This window comes from Bufo gargarizans, chromosome 8, assembly GCF_014858855.1.
Source record: "Bufo gargarizans isolate SCDJY-AF-19 chromosome 8, ASM1485885v1, whole genome shotgun sequence".
Taxonomy (NCBI): Eukaryota; Metazoa; Chordata; class Amphibia; order Anura; family Bufonidae; genus Bufo; species Bufo gargarizans.
In genome coordinates, this window is record NC_058087.1 from 44,621,611 (window position 1) to 44,645,486 (window position 23,876).

The 23,876-nt window shown below is 45.9% G+C and overlaps 1 protein-coding gene across 1 annotated transcript in view; it reads right to left on the reverse strand.

The window, feature by feature from the left end:
• The window catches only part of CERKL (ceramide kinase like), a 160,097-nt gene extending 140,723 nt beyond the window's left edge, over positions 1-19,374 (reverse strand). Inside the window, exon 1 of the mRNA XM_044302594.1 lies at positions 18,994-19,374. Within this exon, the coding sequence (XP_044158529.1) occupies positions 18,994-19,291 (298 nt within the window). The 5' untranslated portion in view covers positions 19,292-19,374. The remainder of the gene's footprint in view (positions 1-18,993) is intronic.
• Positions 19,375-23,876: the final 4,502 nt, after the last annotated feature.

Sequence of the window (23,876 nt, forward strand, 5' to 3'; positions counted from 1 at the left end):
ATTTGCATAGAAAAGACCAGAATGATAAGATCATCCCCAACCCACCCCGCGAACCTCCCCCGCCACCTTGCAGAAGGGAAAGAAAGAAAGAAGGAAAGAAAGAAAGAAAGAAAGAAAGAAAGAAAGAAAGAAAGAAAGAAAGAAAGAAAGAAAGAAAGAAAGAAAGAAAGAAAGAAAGAAAGAAAGAAAGAAAGAAAGAAAGAAAAAAAAGAAAGGGAAAAGAAGGGAGGGGAAACCGGATTAATTAACAGTGTCCCAATCCTTCCACATTTTACCCCACTTTAAGTAGGAACCTCTTTGTTTGTACAGAATCCTCTCATAGCTTTTCACTTTCTCAACCAAACCCAACCAATTATTACAGTCTGGAGCAGAGGAGGAGAACCATGTTCTAGATATAAGAAGCCTGGCTAGGAAATTCACCTTGATCAACAGTCGGCATTTTATAGGCTGACAGTTAACCTCCGAAAGGTCTCCCAGGACCCATATCCTGGGGGACAAGGGGACGTCAATGTTGAGTTTCCGAGCCAGGATTGTTTGAACCAATCTCCAATACCTGCCCACCCTCGGGCAACCCCAGAACAGATGTAAATGATCTGCCTCGGGGTCACCACAGCGTGGGCAGTCAGAGGAGGCTCTAAGTCCTCTCCTATATAGCCATATAGGTGTCACATATATTTTATGCATAATATTAAATTGTACGACAGTGTGGTTAAAATTATGTGAAACAAAATTTAAACTTTCCCCTATATTCTCCCAGTCTGGAGGGCCCGCCTCTGAAAGCAAGGTGGACCAAGATCTCTGTCCTGGAGAGAGAACATCCCCAAAAAATTTCCCATTAAGTGTCTGTAGCAGTGTGATATTTTAACTTTCATGACAACTTTCTTACAAATTAAATCATGTAAAACTTCAGGAGTGTCTACAGTAAATAAGTGACTGTTAGAAGTACTAGAAAGTGCTAACCTCAATTGAAAATATGCGTACCAAGCCACCTCACCTACATTGTCCTTTTGCTTTAGCTCCATGAGGGTGAGTGGAGTGCACAGACCATTGCTCCATTCACTGCGGTGAACTCAGGACCCCCCTTCTAGTGATTGAGGGGTCGCAGCAATGGGCCCCCCAGAGATATTACATGGATAAATGTAATACAAGCATGGCTCAGAAAGTCAGAAAGGTAGTCTCTCGAATAGAATGGCTCATACAAGTAGGAGCCCCCCCTCTATCAGGTCCATACACCCTAAGGCCCCTTTCACACGGGCGAGTATTCCGCGAGGATGCAATGCGTGAGTTGAACGCATTGCACCCGCACTGAATCCCGACCCATTCATTTCTATGGGACTGTGCACATGAGCGGTGATTTTCACACATCACTTATGCGTTGCATGAAAATCGCACCATGCTCTATTTTGTGCGTTTTTCACGTAACGCAGGCCCCATAGAAATTAATGGGGTTGCGTGAAAATCACAAGCATCCGCAAGCAAGTGCGGATGCGGTGCGATTTTCACGCACGGTTGCTAGGAGACGATCGGGATGGAGACCCGATCATTATTATTTTCCCTTATAACATGGTTATAGGGGAAAATAATAGCATTCTGAATACAGAATGCAAAGTACAATAGCGCTGGAGGGGTTAAAAAAATAATAATCATTTAACTCACCTTAATCCACTTGCTCGCGTAGCCGGCATCTCTCCTGTCTCTTTCTTTGCTGATTGCAGTCAAAGCACCTGTGGTGACATCAATCCGGTCATCACATGGTCCGTCACATGATCTTTTACCATGGTGATGGATCATGTGATGACCGAAGTGATGTCACCACAGGTCCTGTTCCTCCACACAGCTAAGATGAAGACAGAAGGAGATGCCGGCTTCGCGATCAAGTGGACTAAGGTGAGTTAAATTATTTTTATTTTATTTTTTAACCCCTCCAGCGCTATTGTACTATGCATTCTGTATTCAGAATCTATTATTTTCCCTTATAAACCATGTTATAAGGGAAAATAATACAATCTACAGAACACCGATCCCAAGCCCGAACTTCTGTTAAGAAGTTTGGGTTTGGGTACCAAACATGCGCGATTTTTCTCACGCGAGTGCAAAACACATTACAATGTTTTGCACTCGCGCAGAAAAATCGCGCGTGTTCCCGCAACGCACTCGCACATTTTGCCGCAACGCCCGTCTGAAAGAGGCCTAACAGCAGACATAGAGCTAGTCTTTATGGGACAACCCCTTTAGATATGCTAACATTGGTGAATATTGGTTATATTAGAACATTCCTGCTACTGAATGTTTTCAGATTTTTAAACAATGTGGACAATGAGCAACAGCCACATAATACTCAACGAGGTGAAAATACCAGCGACAGATGTCAGCAGAACCCGATGTACTGTGTACAACCATAAAGTAGGAGGTCATATAATAGTGAACCCGACAATACAGATGACAGCTTAGCTGAGCTCCCATAATACTGCGGGGCAGATTGGGTCTGTCTGGTGTAAAGAAGACAATTCCAGAGCAAACCATCAATTAATGCTAGAAAATTCCTGGTCTGAAGCCTGCAGAACTGTGAATGCAGCTCCGCAGTATAATACAGACTGTAAGGATCAATAATGCGATATGTTTGCATGTAAACTTTAAAATATTGTTACAATGGGATCTGCCAACAATCTAAGGGCTCGTTCACACGAACGTGTGATGCCCGTTGCCACATTGCGGACCGCATATGCAAATCCGCAATACATGGGCACCGTTCCATGGCCACTTCGCATCACGGATGCAGACTTAGGCCTCATGCACACAACCGTTTTTTTTTACGGTCTGCAAAAACAGGGTCCGTAGGTCCATGATCCATGACCGTTTTTTCGTCCGTGGGTCTTCCTTGATTTTTGGAGGATCCACGGACATGAAAAAAAAAGTCGTTTTGGTGTCCGCCTGGCCGTGCGGAGCCAAACGGATCCGTCCTGAATTACAATGCAAGTCAATGGGGACGGATCCGTTTGACGTTGACACAATATGGTGCAATTGCAAACGGATCCGTCCCCATTGACTTTCAATGTAAAGTCTGGAGTCTCTTTTATACCATCGGATCAGAGTTTTCTCCGATCCGATGGTCTATTTTAACTTGAAGCGTCCCCATCACCATGGGAAAGCCTCTATGTTAGAATACACTGTCGGATATGAGTTACATCGTGAAAACTCATATCCGACAGTATATTCTAACACAGAGGCGTTCCCAGGGAGATGGGGACGCTTCTAGTTAGAATATACTACAAACTGTGTACATGACTGCCCCCTGCTGCCTGGCAGCACCCGATCTCTTACAGGGGGCCGTGATCAGCACAATTAACCCCTCAGGTGCCACACCCCTCCTTCCCCAGTTTAAATTTCATTGGTGGCCAGTGCGTCCCCCCCTCCCTCCCTCTATTGTAATAATAACATTGGTGGCAGTGTGCGGCCTCCCCCGGCCCCCCTCCCTCCCTCTATTACATTAATAACATAGGTGGCAGTGTGCGGCCTCCCCTCTCCCCACCCCCATCATTGGTGGCAGCGGAGTTCTGATCGGAGTCCCAGTTTAATCGCTGGGGCTCCGATCGGTAACCATGGCAACCCCAGGACGCTACTGCAGGCCTGATTGCCATGGTTACTTAGCAATAGTAGAAGCATCATACTTACCTGGTGGCTGCTGCGATGTCTGTGTCCGGCCGGGAGCTCCTCCTACTGGTAAGTGACAGGTCTGTGCGGCGCATTGCTGCCACCAATGTAATAATACAATAGAGGGAGGAAGGGGGGGGGGCGCACACTGTGCCACCAATGTTATTATTACAATAGAGGGAGGGAGGGGGGGACGCACTGGCCACCAATGAAATTTAAACTGGGGAGGGAGGGGGGTCTGCCCCCCTCCTGCCTGGCAGCCCCGGATCTCTTACAGGGGGCTATGATACGCACAATTAACCCCTTCAGGTGCAGCACCTGAGGGGTTAATTGTACGGATCACAGCCCCCTGTAAGAGATCAGGGGCTGCCAGGCAGCAGGGGGCAGTCATGTACACAGTTCGTTGTATATTCTCACTAGAAGCGTCCCCATCACCATGGGAACGCCTCTGTGTTAGAATATACTGTCGGATCTGAGTTTTCACGAAGTGAAAACTCAGCTCTGAAAAAGCTTTTATGCAGACGGATCTTCGGATCCGTCTGTATGAAAGTAACCTACGGCCACGGATCACGGACACGGATGCCAATCTTGTGTGCATTCGTGTTCTTTCACGGACCCATTGACTTGAATGAGTCCGTGAACCGTTTTCCGTCAAAAAAATAGGACAGGTCATATTTTTTTGACGGACAGGATACACGGATCATGGTCTCGGCTGCAAAACTGTGCATTTTCCGATTTTTCCACGGACCCATTGAAAGTCAATGGGTCCTGAAAAAAAAACGGAAAATGGCACAACGGCCACGGATGCACACAACGGTCGTGTGCATGAGGCCTTATTCATTTCAATGGGTCCGCAAATCCGGAGATGCGGAACGGAAGAACGGAACGGAACACTACGGAAGCATTACAGAGTGCTTTCTGGGGTTCCGTTCCGTGCTTCTGCACCGCAAAAAGATACAACTTGCTCTATCTTTTTGCGTAACGGAAGGATCGCGGACCCATTCAAGTGAATGGATCTGCGATCCCCAAGCGCCTGCCCCACGTGCTGTGTGAACGAGCCCTAAGGCTGGCCATACACTTAAAGGGCTTCTGTCACCCCACTAAACCAATTTTTTTTTTTTTGTTTACTTATAATCCCTACACTGCGATTTGTGCCTACATAATCTAATTAATCATTTTGGTCCAGTAGATTTTGTTTAAAACATGCTTTTAAAATATGCAAATTACCTTGCTACCAGCAAGTAGGGCGGCTACTTGCTGGTAGCAGCCGCATCCTCCGATCCTAAAGACGCCCCCTCCGCATGTTGATTGACAGGGCCAGGGAACGGGATCGTTCTCTGCTGGCCCTGTTTGCATTCAAAATCTCGCGCCTGCGCCGTACCTGTCTTCAATCGGCGCAGGCGCACTGAGAGGCGGACGCTCGCTCGGCCGCTCCATCCTCAATGCGCCTGCGCCGGGTGTAGATGTGACGTCATCGGCGCAGGCGCATTGAGGATGGAGCGGCCGCCTCTCAGTGCGCCTGCACCGACTGAATACCGTTACGGCGCAGGCGCGAGTTCTTAATAGCAGACAGGGCCAAAAAATTTGGTTTAGTGGGGTGACAGAAGCCCTTTAAGTGTATGGCCAGCCTTAGGGCTCGTTCACACAGCACGTGTGAAGCCCGTGCTGTGGACCACAAATTGCGGTCCGCAATGCACGGGCACCATCCGTGGGGCAGGCGCATGGGGATCGCTGATCCATTCACTTGAATAGGTCCGCGATCCTTCCGTTCCGCAAAAAGATAGAGCAAGTTGTATCTTTTTGCGGTGGTGATGGATCATGTGATGACCGAAGTGACGTCACCACAGGTCCTGTTCCTCCACACAGCTAAGATGAAGACAGAAGGAGATGCCGGCTTCGCGATCAAGTGGACTAAAGTGAGTTAAATTATTTTTATTTTATTTTTTAACCCCTGCAGCCCTATTGTACTATGCATTCTGTATTCAGAATGCTATTATTTTCCCTTATAAACCATGTTATAAGGGAAAATAATACAATCTACAGAACACCGATCCCAAGCCCGAACTTCTGTGAAGAAGTTCAGGTTTGGGTACCAAACATGCGCGATTTTTCTCACGCGAGTGCAAAACGCATTATAATGTTTTGCACTCGCGCGGATAAATTGCGAGTGTTCCCGCAACGCACTCGCACATTTTCCCGCAACGCCCGTCTGAAAGAGGCCTAACAGCAGACATAGAGCTAGTCTTTATGGGACAACCCCTTTAGATATGCTAACATTGGTGAATATTGGTTATATTAGAACATTCCTGCTACTGAACCAAAATGATTAATTAGATTATGTAGGCACAAATCGCAGTGTAGGGATTATAAGTAAACAAAAAAAAAAAAAAACGGTTTAGTGGGGTGACAGAAGCCCTTTAAGGCTACATGCACACGACCGTATGTGTTTTCCACACTTATACACATAATGCTGTCAATCACTGATAGCCCCTCCCTCCTGTACTGATAGCTCTTCACAGGAGGTGAAAAAAGCAGAGATATAAGAGTATAAATGACAGGTTTCACTGAATCTTTTCCCACAATATACAATCGGCTCAGCTCCTCCTGCTCTAACATGCCGCTATCAGATTGCACGGCATGTTGTGGTGACAGCTTCCCTTTAACCTTCCATTATCTACCAATGTCTAAATGAAACTGAATTCCAGGTTAAAAACAACATATTAGAGAACTGAAATCTATTCCTTCACATAACTAGTAATATTTCACGAAACCCCAAGCAATGCTTTCAAGGAAAGAAAAGATAATAAAGGGATAGAAGTCACGCTGTACACAGACATGCAGTATTTAGCTTTCCACATATGAAAGCATAGGTTAGATGGTTCCATCAAATAATTACTTTTAGGTAAATTGTAATTATTATTCTTTTACAGGGACAAAATCCTACAATGTGGAAATAAACTGTCATAACAGAATAAAATATATGATCCTCTATGGATTAAGGCCCCAACCTCTAAAACCTGGAAATATGAGAAGATGTTTTGTTCTACTAGTGAGAAATGAATATGTTTTGTATGGAAACCCAGGACACGGAGCATGGAGCTGTATCTCGCATGCACTGAGATACACTGGCCAGGCAGGGTGCATAGAGAAGACTGCAGTGACCTTGTCCACGTCCTGGACCGGACTTACTCTCAGTGATGCCCAGGACCTGACTAAGGGCTGTATTACACCTGCAGGTGGGCATTACGAGTGTCGGGGTGGAAATGTTCCTTCCCGGAAATCGCCTGCTTGTTAGTGGAGGAGAGCTCTGTTATTACATGCAGGGATCTCCTCCACAGTATGGGGAGGAGTGATCACTAATGCCATCGCTTGTCCCCATACAGAATCATTATTTGCCGGCAGCAGAGAGGGATTAGATGGCACAATCTGCTGCCAGCAAACACTGATTCTTTAGCATAGCATGCCTAAAAAATGCCACTGCCCGATGAACAAGCTCGCTCAACGAGTAATTGGTGGCACTTTTACTCAGGCAGATCATTCCTACAAACCCTTGTCTGGGCGACCTTATGCCTCATTCACACCTCAGTGTTTGGTCAGTGATTTCCATCAGTGATTTTGAGCCAAAACCAGGTGCGGCTCTCAACACAGAACAGGTGCAGATCTCTCCTTTATACCTTATCTCTGCGGAGGCTCCAATCCTGGTTTTGGCTCACAATCACTGATGGAAATCACTGACCAAACACTGACATGTGAATGAGGCTTTAGGGTCCATTCACACGTTCGCAAAATGGGTCCGCATCTGTTCCGCAATTTTGCAGAACAGGTCCGGACCCATTCCTTTTCAATAGGGCCAAAATGCGCTGTCCGCATTCGCATTTGCATTTGCGGACTCACACTTCCGGATCCACACTTCCGTTCCGCAAAAAAAATAGAACATGTCCTATTCTTGTCCACAATTGCGGACAAGAAAAAGCATTTTCTATGAGAGTGTCTGCGGAACGCACATTGCTAGTGTCCGTGTTTTGCGGATCCGCAAAACACATACGGACGTGTGAATGGACCCTAACTGTTCGATAAAAATCACAGTCATGACCAGGACCTGACTAAGGGCCTCATGCACACGACTATATGTATTTTTTGCGGTCCGCAAAAAACGAATCCGCAAAAAATACGGGTGACGTCCGTGTGCATTCCATAACGGAACAGCTGGCCCTTCATATAACAGTACTATCCTTGTCCGTAATGCGGACAATAATAGGACATGTTCTATTTTTTTGCAGAACAGAAATACGGACATACAGAAACTGAATGCACATGGAGTAAGGGCTTGTTCACACGACAGTGCCGTTTTTGCGGTCCGGAAATTTCAGATCCGCAAAACACGGGTGGAGCCTGAGTGCCTTCCGCAATTTACGGAACGGGAGGCCTATTATAGAAATGCCTATTCTTGTCCGCAAAACAGAGAAGAATAGGACATGACTCAAAATTTTTGCGGGGCCACGGAACGGAGCAACAGATGCGGACAGCACACAGAGTGCTGTCCGCATCTTTTGCGGACCCATTGAAATGAATGGTTCCATATACAGACCGTATCTGGAACGCAGAAAACGGCCCATTTACGGAACGCAAAATAAGTTTGTGTGAACAAGCCCTAACTTCCGGTTTTTTTTTGCGGACCCATTGAAATGAATGGTTCGACATAAGGTCTTGCTCTAACTTTTTGCGGAATGGAAGGATCGCGGACCCATTCAAGTGAATGGGTCTGCGATCCCCATTCGCCTGCCCCACGGACGGTGCCTGTGCATGGCGGACCGCAATTTGCAGTCCACAGCAGGGGCACGGGCTTTACACGTTCGTGTGAACGAGCCCTAAGGGGTTAATAAAAATAGCATGGGGGGGGGGTCGGAAAATCTGTTTAACTTATGTTAACAACTGTTATATGGTTAAGAAATAAGAAAAAAAGTGTTATATTCTTAACCAATTCATTACAGAGATTTTAAAATGTAGAGAATGTCTTCAGATCGCCGCCTCTCACTTCTACGGAACATTTTCCGCTACCATTTCCAGGGGACCCTGGATAATAGCGGGCACAGAGTGATATCAGCCTCCTGCATACTAGTCCATTACTCGGCCCTGACAGATGTCTAAGAGTATCTCTTTCCATCACATCTGTTCACTAGGAGCGCGGCAGAAGAGGATATACGGTACACTCCTCCGAGTTATGTTACTGTGTTATAAAGCAGCCCCTCTGGTTTGATGAGCGGCCGGGCGTACAGACTATAGATTGATATAGTAATTACAATGCGCCATTTTTATTATGTTACATAATTTTCCAAGCAATAAGGGTTTATTCACATCTTTGTGTCCGTTTTGCATCTGAGTTTTGAATCCGCAAACCTCTAAGACCAGAAGACGTCTCCATGTTTTTTCACTGTTGATAATCCGTGCAATTTATTTATTTTTACTATTTATTTATTTTCTATGACATTTGTGTACTGTCCTTTGTTTTCACAGACCCATTGAGAATTGGCGCGTTCTGTCCGCAAAACGAACCACAGTAAGGCTGGGTTCACACCTGAGCGTTTTACAGCGCGTTCCTACGCGCTGTAAAACGCACAACAGGCAAGAACCAATGATTCCCTATGGGAATGGTTCTCACCTGGGCGTTTTACAGCGCGTACGATCGCGCTGTAAAACGCCCGACGCTCAAACAAGTGCTTGAGCTTTTTTTTGGGCGTTTGTCGCTCGTTCCCGCACATGGATATTCGGGAACGCGCGACAATGTGTGCACCCCTGTCTCTGTATGCGCGATTGTAAACGCCCGTACAATCGCGCATACAGAGCGCTCGTTTCAGAACGCTCAGGTCTGAACCCAGCGTAAGGCTACTTTCACACTCGCGTTTTTTGCGGATTCCATCATTGATTGTGAGCCAAAACCAGGAGTGGAGCCTCCACAGAGATAAGGTGTAATGGAAAGATTTGCCCTTGTTCTTTGGTTTGGACCGGCACCTTGTTTTGGCTCACAATCACTGATGGAAATCACTGACCAAACACTGACTATATGAAAGAGGCCTAACAGTGCAGTAGAAGTTCATAGAAGCAGATTTTACCGCAATACTGCTCACCCATACAGCATGTGATTCTGATTATATTGTGGGTTTGTTATTTATCAAATCCTCCAATATAATTTAAAAAAAACATTTCACTAAAGGGACGTCACATCTGGAGGAGGCCTAATATTTGGTGCTCTGCATGGCTCTGCGTACACAGATACTTCCAAGCAGAAAGGAAATGAAAGATGGAGAAGAGTCCTCAGCTAGAACTATAATGACGGGCACCGTCCGTAGGGCAGGCGCATGGGGATCGCAGACTCATTCACTTGAATTGAAATGAATGGGTCCGCATCCGTGATGTGGAATGGCCACGGAACGATGCCCGTGTAGTGCAGATCCACAAATGCGGCCCTTAGGGCTCAATACCGGAAAATAAACTGATCAGTTTTATCCTAACGCATTCTGAATGCATCAGTTCGGTCCCTCTAACGTTTTTTAATGCCGGAGAAAATACCGCAGCATGCTGCAGTTTTCTCTCCAGCCAAAAATCCTGAACACTTGCCGGAAAGCCGGATCCGGCATTAATTTCCATTGAAATTGCCGCAATGACGGATCTGTTCTTCTGGTCCGCTCATGTGCAGACCTTTAAATCTGTGAAAAAAACAAAAAAAAAAACAGGTGTGGAAATCTTGCTACTTTTTTAAATTACGGTAGGTGTTAAGACTTAAAAATTGTTCCTCTGGCACAAAAGGGTTAAATGGCCAGAATTGAAGTTTACTCAGGATTAGGGCTTGTTCACACGACCATTGCCCCTCCATGCCTGTGCTGTGGACCGTAAATTGCAGTCTGCAATGCACGGGCACCGACCGGCCATGGGGCAGCCGCATGCGGATCGGCCGTGTGAATGAGCCCTTAGGCCTCTTGTACGTTTCCGTTCCGTTTTTTTTGCATTCCTTTTGCGGTCCGTATGCGGAACCATTCACTTCAATGGGTCCGCAAAAACAACAGAAGGTACTTCGTATGCATTCCGTTTCCGTATTTCCGTTCAAAGATAGAACATGTCCTATTATTGCCCACAAATCACGTTCCATGGCTCCATTCAAGTCAATGGTTCCGCAAATAAAAATAGAATACATATGGAATGTACTCCGTATGTCTTCCGTATCCGTTCCGTTTTTGCTGAACCATCTATTGAACATTTTATGCCCAGCCCAATTTTTTTATGTACTTACTGTTTAAACATTATTGTATGCTTCCGTTTCGGTTTGCGATCCGCAAAAAACGGATTACAAACGGAAACCAAACAGAAAAACGGAACGGAAGCGGAACGGACCTTAGGCCTTTTGCACATGAAAGCATTTTGTTTCCGTGTCCATTCCGTTTTTTTGCGGACCGTATGCGGAACCATTAACTTCAATGGGTCCGCAAAAAAAACGGAAGTTACTCCATGTGCATTCTGTTTCCGTATGTCCGGATTTCCGTTCCACAAAAAAATAGAGCATGTTCTAATAGGGTCCATTCACAAATCCGTTGAATGGGTCCGGATCCGTTCCGCAATTATGTGGAACAGGTGCGAACCCATTAATCTTCAATGGGGCCGGAAAAGATGCGGACAGCACACAGTGTGCTGTCTGCATCCGCATTTCTGAAGCGCGGCCCCCAAACTTCCAGTCCGCAGCTCCGGAAAAAAAATAGAACATGCCCTAATCTTGTCCGCAGCTGCGGACAAGAATAGACATTTCTATTGGGCTGCTGGCCCAGTGTTTTGCGGATCCGCAAATTGCGGATTCGCAAAACACTGCGGACGTGTGAATGGACCCTTCTTGTCTGCATTACGGACAAGGATAGTACTGTTCTATTAGGGGCCAGCTGTTACGTTCGCAAAATCCGCAATGCACATGGGCGTCATCCGTATTTTTCGCTGATCCGTTTTTTGCGGTCATGTGCAAGAGGCTTGGATGAATGGTTCCTTATATGGAATGCAGAAAACGGAGGCAGGAGATGTCGTGTTTTGCTGTCCGCATCCGTTCTGGTCCCATTGAAAATGAATGGGTTCCGCAAAATTGCAGATTTTCTGGCAGAGTATCCCCTCAGGTGCCGCGATCAGCATCGACTGCAGCACCTGAGGGGTTAGTTGACGGTGTTTGGCAGGATCCCGGTCATTGAGGCCGGGTGCCAGCTGAGGACGATACAAGGCTGCGCAGATGCTAGGATACTAGTATCGCAGACTAGTATTGGAAAATAGAAAATCCCAGTATTGTATCGATCCAGGTGCAAAAGTCTGTATTTTTGTACCCAAGTGTGAAGGAGCCTACAAGGAACGGTCTGAGTGATCACAGTGTGTGCAGCTCTGCAGCACATACTGCTGCCATGTAGTCAGTAAGTACAATGGATGAGAGCACAGAATTTATGTATGGCGCACACTGGCATCATCTCATATTCCTGTCTACATGTTATTTCCATGCAAAGCCACTTAGGCCAGACCTAGTTTGTTTTAGGGCCGACCCACAGGGTCAACCCTGGAGCTTCCAATAAAAGGGGTGATTGTTTTGTGGGAAGCCTGAGAACTGCTTCTCTTTCCTCCTCAATAGAAACCTGATAGCCATTACCCTGCGTGTAAATGTGTTCACAAGGGACGCGCCCCTGTGACCTACAGCGCGGTGTCCTGACCAGAATTGTTCTCCTTGTTAGTTCAAGTGTCCTTAAAGTAGGGAACTTAACTTTGTCTGGCCCCTATACGGCTACACAGGTCCCAATGTTCAAGGCAGGACCACCAAGACAAGGACAGTCGTCACGGGGTCCTTCTCTCACCATTATGAGGATTATTTGACATTGCTATAATATTCTAATTGCCCAGCTCAAATCTAGGACACCATCTAATGTCCTCCCAGCAGGACCAGCCTTAGGGGTGCGCAATCCCTGATATTACCAAAGGGGGCACCACAGCTCCTAGACGTCTGAATGGAGCCATACAGGGGGGAGATCAATGACAGGGGGTGATCAGAGACTCTATATGGGGTAATCACCCCCCTGTCATTGATCACCCCCCTGTAAGGCTCCATTCAGACATCCGTATGTTTTGCGGATCCGCAAAACACATACGGACGTCTGAATGGAGCCTTACAGCGGGGTGATCAATGACAGGGGGGTGATCAATGACAGGGGGGTGATCAATGACAGGGGGGTGATCACCCATATAGACTCCTTGATCACCCCCCTGTCATTGATCACCCCCATGTAAGGCTCCATTCAGACGTCCGTATGTGTTTTGCGAGTCCGCGGATCCGCAAAACACGGACACCGCGGATCTGCAAAACATGGACACCGGCAATGTTCTTTCCACATTTTGGGGATCCGCACATTGCCAGAACTAAATAGAAAATGCCTTTTCTTGTCCGCAATTGCGAACAAGAATAGGACATGTTCTATAGACTCTACAAAAAACGCAGTGTTCGCCCGATCAGGCCTGATCTTGTGCGCACACTTGCGTTCAGTCCGCCCCACCGCAGTGACAGAATTATTTTTTTTCTGATCACTGCAAAAACACCGCAAAATCGCTGCGGCGCTATAAAAAGATCACTTTTGAGGGGCATGGCGAGTTCATAGAAGATTTTTTTTTTTGTGGAAATTGATTTTTTATTTATTTTTTTCCTTACAAAGTCGTATATTCCACTAACTTGTGACCAAAAATAAAATCTCACATGAACTCGCCATACCCCTCACGGAATCCAAATGCGTAACATTTTTTAGACATTTATATTCCAGACTTCTTCTCACGCTTTAGGGCCCCTAAAATGCCAGGGCAGTATAAATACCCCACAAGTGACCCCATTTTGGAAAGAAGACCCCCCAAGGTATTCCGTGAGGGGCATGGCGAGTTCCTAAAATATTATTTTTTTTGGCACAAGTTAGGGGAAAATGATTATTATTATTATTTTTTCTCTTACAAAATCATTTTCCGCTAACTTGTGCCCAAAACAAATATTCTAGGAACTCGCCACCCCCCTCACGGAATACCTTGGGGTGTCTTCTTTCCAAAATGGGGTCACTTGTGGGGTATTTATACTGCCTTGGCATTTTAGGGGCCCTAAAGCGTGAGAAGAAGTCTGGAATCCAAATGCCTAAAAATGGCCTCCTAAAAGGTACTCATTGGAATTTGGGCCCCTTTGCGCATCTTGGCTGCAAAAAAGTGTCACACATGTGGTATCGTCGTACTCTGGAGAAGTAGGGCAATGTGTTTTGGGGTGTATTTTTACATATACCCATGCTGGGTGAGAGAAATATCTCTGGCAAATGACAACTTTGTATAAAAATTTTTTTAAAGGTGCGTTGCGTGAAAATCGCAGCATGCTCTATATTCTGCGTTTTTCACGTAAAGCAGGCCCCATAGAAATGAATGGGGTTGCGTGAAAATCGCAAGCATCCGCAAGCAAGTGCGGATGCGGTGCGATTTTAACGCACGGTTGCTAGGAGACGATCGGGATGGAGACGCGATCATTATTATTTTCCCTTATAACATGGTTATAAGGGAAAATAATAGCATTCTGAATACAGAATGCATAGTAAAATAGCGCTGGAGGGGTTAAAAAAAAAAAAGGTCCACCACATGATCCATCACCATAGTAAAAGATCATGTGATGGATCATGTGATGACCGGAGTGACGTCACCACAGGTCCTGTTCCTCCACACAGCTAAGATGAAGACAGAAGGAGATGCCGGCTGCGCGAGCAAGTGGACTAAGGTGAGTTAAATTTTATTTTTCATTTTTTTAACCCCTCCAGCGCTATTTTACTATGCATTCTGTATTCAGAATGCTATTATTTTCCCTTATAACCATGTTATATGGGAAAATAATACAATCTACAGAACACCGATCCCAAGCCTGAACTTCTGTGAAGAAGTTCGGGTTTGGGTACCAAACATGCGCGATTTTTCTCACGCGAGTTCAAAACGCATTACAATGTTTTACACTCGCGCTGAAAAATCGTGCGTGTTCCCGCAATGCACCCGCACATTTTCCCGCAACCCCCGTGTGAAAGAGGCCTTAGAGAAGGCAGGGACAGTGCCCAGGTGTCCCTGCCTTCTAGATCGCTGTATACACTGCACAATGCGCTTCCTGTCCTGGCCCAGTGGTCATGTGACGGCCGGGTGAGTGCAGGAGCTGTCAGGTCTTCTACAGACCTCGATCAGCCCTGCACTGAGGCTGTACAGCGCTGTATACTGCTGTACAGCCTCTCTGGGAGGTGTATTTTCCCTGTAACCGGGGCTACTATGTCAGCCCTAGTTACAGGAGAAATCAATGGTGAAAAAAAAAAGTGAAGTTAAATGTCCCCCAGAGGTCTTATATGACCTTGTGAGGGATGCAAAGTGTAAAAAAAAAAAATTTTAGTTTCATATGTATAAAAAAAAAAATTCCCCAATGAAGTAATTTAAAAAAAAATGTTAAAAATAGAAAAAAAAAATCAAATAAACATATTTTGTATTGCCGCGTCTGTAACGACCGGCTCTATAAATATATCACATGACCCACCCCGTCCAATAAACACCATAAATAAAAAAATAAAAATAAAAACTGTGTAAGGCTACTTTCACACTAGCGTTTTGGTTTCCGTTTGTGAGATCCGTTCAGGGCTCTCCCAAGCGGTCCAAAACGGATCAGTTTTGCCCTAATGCATTCTGAATGGATAAGGATCCGCTCAGAATGCATCAGTTTGCCTCCGTTCCGTCTCCATTCCGCTCTGGAGGCGGACACCAAAACGCTGCTTGCAGCGTTTTGCTGTCCGTCTAACGAAACTGAGCCAAACAGATCCGTCCTGACACACAATGTAAGTCAATGGGGACAGATCTGTTTTCTATGACACAATCTGGCACAACAGAAAACTGATCCGTCTTCCATTGACTTTCAATGGTGTTCAAGACGGATCCGTCTTGGCTATGTTAAAGATAATACAAACGGATCCGTTCTGAACAGATGCAGACGGTTGTATTATTTGAAAAGATCCGTCTGTGCAGATCCATGACGGATCTGCACCAAACGCGAGTGTGAGAGTAGCCTAAAAAAAAGCCATTTTTGTCACCTTACATCACAAAAAGTGCAACTCCAAGTGATCAAAAAGGCGTATGTCCCACAAAATGATACCAATAAAACCGCCACCTCATCCCGCAAAAAATGAGCCCCTACATAAGAAAATCGCTAAAAAACTTTAAAAAAAATATAGCTCTTAGAACATGGAGACATTAAAACATCATTTTTTTTGTTTCAAAATTGCTATTATTGTGTAAAACTTTAATAAATAAGAAAAAGTATACATATTAGGTATTGCCATGTCTGTATCTATCTGCTCTATAAAAATGTCACATGACCTAACCCCTCGGGCGAACGCTGTAAAAATAAATAAATTAAAACCGTGCCAAAATTAGCAATTTTTTGGTCACATTGCACCATAAAGTGTAATAATGAATGAGCAAAAAATCATATGTATCCAAAAATGGTGCCAATAAAAATGTCAACTCTTGCTGCAAAAAAACGAGCCCCTGCACAAGACGATCGGCAGAAAAAAAAAAAAAGGCGTTCAGAAAATGGAGACACAGAAATATATATTTTTTTTCAAAAATGCTTTATGTAAAACTAAAACAAAGAAAGTAGACATATTTGATATCACCGCATCCGTAACAACCTGCTCTATAAAAATTTCACATGATCTACCCTGTCAGATGAATGTTGTAAAAAATAAAAACTGCGCCAAAACAGCAATTTTTGGGTTATCTTGCCTCACAAAAAATTTAATATAGAGCAATTAAAGATCAAATGTACTCCAAAATAGTACCAATAAAACTGTCACCTTATCCACTAGTTTCCAAAATGGGGTCACTTTTGGGGAGTTCCTACTGTAAGGGTGAATCAGGGGGGCTTCAAATGGCACATGGCAATAGCATCTAAAAACCAGTTCAGCAAAATCTGCCTTCCAAAAACCATACCACGTTCCTTTTCTTCTGTGTCCTGCCGTGTGCCCTTACAGCAGTTTATGACCACATGTGGGGTGTTTCTGTAAACAGCAGAATCAGGGTAATAAATATTGAGTTTAATTTTTCTGTTAACCCTTGATGTGTTAAAGAAAAAAAATTAATTAAAATGGAAAATCTGCTAAAAAAGTGAAATTTAGAAATGTCATCTCCATTTTCCTTTAATTCTTGTGGAACACCTAAAGGGTTAACAAAGTTTGTAAAATCAGTTTTGAGTAACTTGAGGGGTGTAGTTTCTACAATGGGTCATTTTTGGGTGGATTCTATTGTGTAAGCCCCACAAAGTGACTTCAAACCTGAACTGGTCCTTAAAAAGTGGGTTTTGGAAATTTTCTTAAAAATGTAAAAGATTTGTTTCTAAAATTCTAAGCCTTCTAACCCCCCCCCCAAAAAAAAAATTACATTTCCAAAATGATGCCAACATAAAGTAGACATATGGGGAATGTTAAGTAATAAATATTTTACGAGGTATCATTTTCTGTTTTAAAAGCAGAGAAATTGAAATTTTGAAAATTGCCAATTTTTCAGAATCTTTGGTAAATTTGGTATTTTTTCATAAATTAAGGTGAAATATATTGACTCAAATTTATGATTATCATGAAGTACAATGTGTCAGGAGAAAACAATCTCCGAATGGCTTGGATAGGTAAAAGCGTTCCAAAGTTATTACCAAATAACCTGACACATGTCAGATTTGCAAATTTAGGCCTGGTCAGGAAGGGGTTAAATGGCCCGGATGTGAAGGGGTTAAGGGGTTTTATAAGAAAAGCAGTTGCCAGAAGGCAGTTTATTTCGGCTAGTGATCTACCACCTCCATATCTGCAGGAGCATGGGTACCTGACGCCCCAGCGCCTTTGCTCTGCTGTCAGATGTCATACTCCCACACTGACGGGTCGCCAGATCCGGACAGCCCCAATAAACACAGTCACAGGAGAATCCTTTCATCCAGAGTCCGGGGCGCTGTATCCTCTACATGGGCATCCAACTGAAAAAGAGTCCTGAGCTGTCAGCAGTGCTGATTGGCTGACAGCTCAGGCTACTTTCACACTTGCGGCAGTGTGATCCGGAGGGCAACTCCGTCGTCGGAACTGCCTGCCGGATCGGCCAATTTGGATGTGACTGAAAGCATTTGTGAGACGGATCCGGATGTGGATCCGTCTCACAAATGCATTGCAAGAACGGATCCGTCTCTCCGCTTGTCATCCGTCTTGTATTTTTTTTTTTCACATTTTTACCGGTCTGCGCATAATACATACATTCCTATGGGGAAAAATGCTGGTCTCCCTGTCGGCTCCGTCCTTCCGCTATTTCGCCGTGCCGCCGCTCCGTCCCCATTGACTAAAATCCGGCGCAGCACGGCGGTGCACAGCGAAAGCCACCGGACTAAAAAGTCCTGCATGTCCGATGACTTTTTAGTCCGGCGGCTTTCGCCATGCACCGCCGTGCTGCGCCGGAGCTCCGCCCCGTCCCCATTATAGTCAATGGGGACGGAGCGGCAGTCCGGCGGCACGGCGAAATAGCGGCAGGACGGATCCGACATGGTGAACAGCCTGTCGGATCCGTCCTGCCGCAAGTGTGAAAGTAGCCTAATACATTCCTATGGGACAAAATGTCGGATCCGGCATTCAGGCAAGTCTTCCGTTTTTTTCGCCAGAGATAAAACCGTAGCATGCTACGGTTTTCTCTTTTGCCTGATCAGTCAAAACGACTGAACTGAAGACATCCTGATGCAAACTGAACGCATTACTCTCCATTCAGAATGCATGGGGATAATCCTGATCAGTTCTTTTCCGGTATTGAGCCCCTAGAATGGAAATCTATGCCGGAAAAGAATAACTCTAGTGTGAAAGTGCCCTCACCAAGCTCCTCCCAAACCTCCCTTTCAGCTAGATGCTCACCCACAGTATCCAGCCCAAAAACTGGTTCTGGGTGCTCTTAACCCTTCACGGGCAGCACTCACTTCCTATTATTTGGAGGAGGAGTGCCAGCCACAATTACAGCCTCCACAGGGGCAGCACCAGACCCCTGCATGGCCCATTAGGCATTATCACCAGGTAACTAGAAGAGGTGAGAAAGCTGAGTGACTGCTGCTCTGTAAGCAGAGGTCACTCAGCTTTCCCAGCAAAGGACATCTAGCTATAGGCGACTGGTCTGTATGGGGCTGCACTTTCAGGTGGGCAGTGCAGCTGGCATAAAGTGTCTACAGCAGGGAAACTAAACTCCTGGCGGCTGGGAGTCGTAGTCCTCCCGGCCGCCCACACTCACCCGGGTGCTCGGGCAGGACGGGGCTCCACAGCAGGCGGCTGCCGGTCAGGGAGACGTCGCAGCTTCTCCTCTGGATCTGGAATATCCCGCGCAGCAGAGGAGCCTGCCTGTCCGGTCCCGGGGAGGACGGCTCGTCCGGGTCACTGTACAGCCGGGCTCCGGAGCGCTCACTGCCCGAGCTCCACTCGTCGCAGCGGTCACTCCGGGGCACGGAGGCAGAGCTCTTCCAGTCCTCGCCGCTGTCGCTCCAGGCGCTCACCCGCCGGTAGAGCCCGGGCAGGCGCAGCCTCTCCCCCATTCCGTCACTTGTGGAGCCCCGGAGTTGGGGTGACAGGTGCGTATCCTCATCAGGGCCTCCGCTGCCAGGGAAACGCACGGGAGCGCGCGACGCCATCTCTCGGAGCGAACGGGAGCGCGCGGGGGGTGATAAATCCCGTCCTGTGCCCGGTCCCGAGGCTGTGGGACTTTATAGAACATATACAATAGGGCAGACCTCCAACTTTCTGGACAGTCAGATACCACTAATGGGCGCATCAATGTTATTGGGGGGCACTATTATTTATAAGGGGCGCTAATGGGGGCATTACTATTAGGGGGGGCTCTAATGGGGGCACTATGAATTCTGGTGGGCATTAATGTTATTGGGGGCACTGTGAATTCTGGAGGGCGCTAATGGGGACACTATTAAATCTGAAGGGCGCTAATGGGGGCATTATTAATTCTGGTGGGCACCAATAAAGGCATTACTATTACTGGGGGCACTAATGGGTAATTATTAATTCTGGTGGGCACCAATAAAGGCATTACTATTACTGGGGGCACTAATGGGAATTATTAATTCTGGGGGCACTAATGAAGGCATTAATATTACCAGGGGCACTAATGGAGGCATAAATATAACTTGGGGGCACTATTAAAGGGAACCTGTCACTGGGATTTTGTGTATAGAGCTGTTAGATGGCCACTAGCACATCCGCAATACCCAGTCCCCATAGCTCTGTGTGCTTTTATTGTGTAAAAAACAACTCTATACACAAAATCCCGGTGACAGGTTCCCTTTATTACTGGGAGGCACATTATCCCAGTGTTAAGCCACGCCCTCGCTCCCTTTGGGGTGTGGCTTAGCTTGACCAGTATGTTTGTTGGGAAAGCTGGCCAGAGAGGGACACTTATGGAGATCCATTTCTCCTGCATATCTGTACACTTCAATAGCGCGTAATAGAGCAAAAGGTATCTGAATATAGAAACTTCTAAAATCCTCAGTGTATCAAATAATAAATGAATATACAAGGCGAGCTCTAGTATATAAAGAGGAGCCAGGCGAATACTTATAGATCAATATTGTAAATGTAATAATGTTAATCTGTACCTTAAATGAAAAATGGGACATTTAAGAAGCTTCTTACGCGCTATTGAAGTGTACAGATATGCAGGAGAAATGGATCTCCATAAGTGAGTTGGGTTAAAAAAATATTTGGCAAATTTAAAACATCATTGTTTGTAAACAGTGATGTCACAGTATAAGGATAATGTACATAGTGATGTCACAGTACAAGAATAATGTACATAGTGATGTCACAGTATAAGGATAATGTACATAGTGATGTCACAGTACAAGAATAATGTACATAGTGATGTCACAGTATAAGGATAATGTACATAGTGATGTCACAGTACAAGAATAATGTACATAGTGATGTCACAGTATAAGGATAATGTACATAGTGATGTCACAGTATACGGATAATGTATACACTGATGTCACAGTACAAGAATAATGTACATAGTGATGTCACAGTATAAGGATAATGTATACACTGATGTCACAGTACAAGAATAATGTACATAGTGATGTCACAGTATAAGGATAATGTATACAGTGATGTCACAGTGCAAGGATAATGTACATAGTGATGTCACAGTATAATCATAATGTATACAGTGACGTCACAGTGCAGGGATAATGTACAAGTGATGTCACAGTATAAGGATAATGTATACAGTGACGTCACAGTGCAGGGATAATGTACAAGTGATGTCACAGTATAAGGATAATGTATACAGTGATGTCACAGTGCAAGGATAATGTACATAGTGATGTCACAGTACAGGGATAATTTACATAGTGATGTCACAGTATAATGATAATTTATACAGTGATGTCACAGTACAGAGATAATGTATACAGTGATGTCACAGTACAGAGATAATGTATACAGTGATGTCACAGTACAGAGATAATGTATACAGTGATTTTACTCTATGTTTAAAAAGGCCTCAACTGTGGGGGGGGGCACTTTGTGTAAAGAGGTCACTACTGGCGAGCATTGTATATAATGAGGGCACTACTGGGGGGTGCACTATATGTAAAGCGGGCACTGCTGAAGGGCATTATATGGAAGGATGGAACTACTGGGGGTCATTACATGTGAAGAGGGCACCATGGGGGGGGCATTACATGTAAAAGGATGACTACTGGGGGGAGGCATTATATCTACTGGGGCCTAAATGGTGATGATTACTAAGTAGGGACATAAGAGGAGGCATTGATAGATGTGTTCAGTTATGCAGAAAGACGTTGTGGTCAGGAGGCGTCATCAGAGCGATCTGTGCAGGAGAGAAAAGGTAAGAGAACGATTCCAGTCAGAGGAGATATCACCTTTAAGTCACTGACCGGGGCCTAAATGGGGTTATTAATTACCGTGTTTTGTTATGTGCGTGATTGACCGCCCCCCCCCAATTACAGAACTTCTGCTGACTTCCCTGCTCATGGAGCGTCCCCATCACCATGGGAACGACTCCATGCTAGAATGTACTGTCGGATTTGAGAAAATTTAAATCGCAATGCGATTAATTCAAGTTCTATAAATCGCATTGCGATTTTAACTTACCACACTCTGCGTCAACTACGTAATTTTCCATGGTAGTTTTGCCATGGATCCCCCTCCGGCATGCCACAGTCCAGGTGTTAGTCCCCTTGAAACAACTTTTCCATCACTATTGTGGCGACAAAGAGTACCTGTGGGTTTTCAAATTCGCCTTCCTATTGAAGTCTATTGCGGAAATTCGCGTTCGTCGTTCGCAAACGGAAAATTTTATGTCCGCGACATCACTATCAGTTGCACACGTGTTTGTGTGTTTAAGGCCCAGTGCAGTGCATAGTGTCACTTCAGTGCAACTCATATCTGGTGTCACAGTAGCTTGCACGCATAGTACAACTTAACTAATCTAAAAAAAATGACAGGCAGAGGCAGGCCACCCCGCAGGGGCCGTCGTGGTCGTGGTGCTGTGATTCCCTTTGGCCCTAGACTAATGCCCAGTGTTCAGAGGCCACGTACCCTGAATTCAAAAAGCTCTGAGGACATAGTTGACTGGCTAACACAGGACACCCAATCTTCTACAGCTTCCGCTCAGAACCTTGACGCACCATCCTCCTCCAGCTCAGCTTCGGGCACCTTTCAAGTTACCACTCGCCCGCCTGCCGCCACCACCAACACTAGCACCACAGCCGCTTCACTTGATCTGTCAGAGGAGTTATTTACACATCAGTTGGAAGAAATGAGTGATGCGCAACCATTATTGCCAGAGGATGTAGATAACGGATATGTCTCAGTCAGGCAGCATTACACAGATGGATGTACGGTGTGATGATGATGATGATGATGTTGTACCCGCTGCTGCTTCCTTTGCTGAGTTGTCAGATACAAGTGAAGCGGTTGATGATGACGATGTGTCCGTGGATGCCACGTGGGTGCCCGCTCGAAGAGAAGAAGAACAGGGGGAATGTTCAGATGGGGAGACAGAGAGGAGGCGGAGACAAGTTGGAAGCAGGGGGAGGTCGTCACAGTCGCACAGCTAGTGGCACAGTCAGACAGCATGTATCGGCACCCGTACCCACCTAGGTACAACTGCTTTGCGAAGGCACATGATCTCACATCACAAACGCCTATGGGATCAACACATGAGTAAAAGCAGCACACAAACTCAAAGCCACCATCCTCCTCCTGGTCCAGCATCGTCAACCACTGCTGTCCTCCTTGCCCCCTCTCAACCACCCAGCACCCCTGTCCGCCCTGAACGCACAGGTGGATCAGTGGCTGACTCCGCACCAACTGGAGATCGGCAAAGTGGTGTGTGACAACGGAAGCAATTTGTTGGCGGCATTGAATTTGGGCAAGTTGACACATGTGCCGTGCATGGCATATGTGTGTAACCTGATCCTACAACGCTTTGTGCATAAGTACCCAGGCTTACAGGACGTCCTCAAGCAGGCCAGGAAGTGTGTGTGGCCATTTCAGGCGTTCCTACACGGCCATGGCACACTTTTCAGACATTCAGCGCCGAAACATGCCAGTGAGGCACTTGATTTGCGACAGCTCAACACGTTGGAATTCAACACTTCTAATGTTCGACTGCCTGCTCCAACAAGAAAAAGCCGTCAACGAGTATTTGTATGACCGGGGTGCTAGGACAGCCTCTGCGGAGCTGGGCATTTTTTTGCCACGTTACTGGACGCTCATGCGCAATGCCTGTAGGCTCATGCGTCCTTTTGAGGTGACAAACCTAGTCAGTAGCACCGAAGGCACCATCAGCGACATCATCCCATTTGTTTTCTTCCTGGAGCGTGCCCTGCGAAGAGTGCTGGATCAGGCTGTAGATGAGCGTGAAGAGGAAGAGGAAGAGTTGTGGTCACCACCATCATCACCACCAGAAACAGCCTTATCAGCATCGCTTGCTGGACCTGCGGCAACGCTGGAAGAGGAATCTGAGGAAGAGGAGTCAGAGGAGGAATGTGGCTTTGAGGAGGAGGAAGACCAACCACAGCAGGCATCGCAGGGTGCTCGTTGTCACCTATCTGGTACCCATGGTGTTGTACAAGCCTG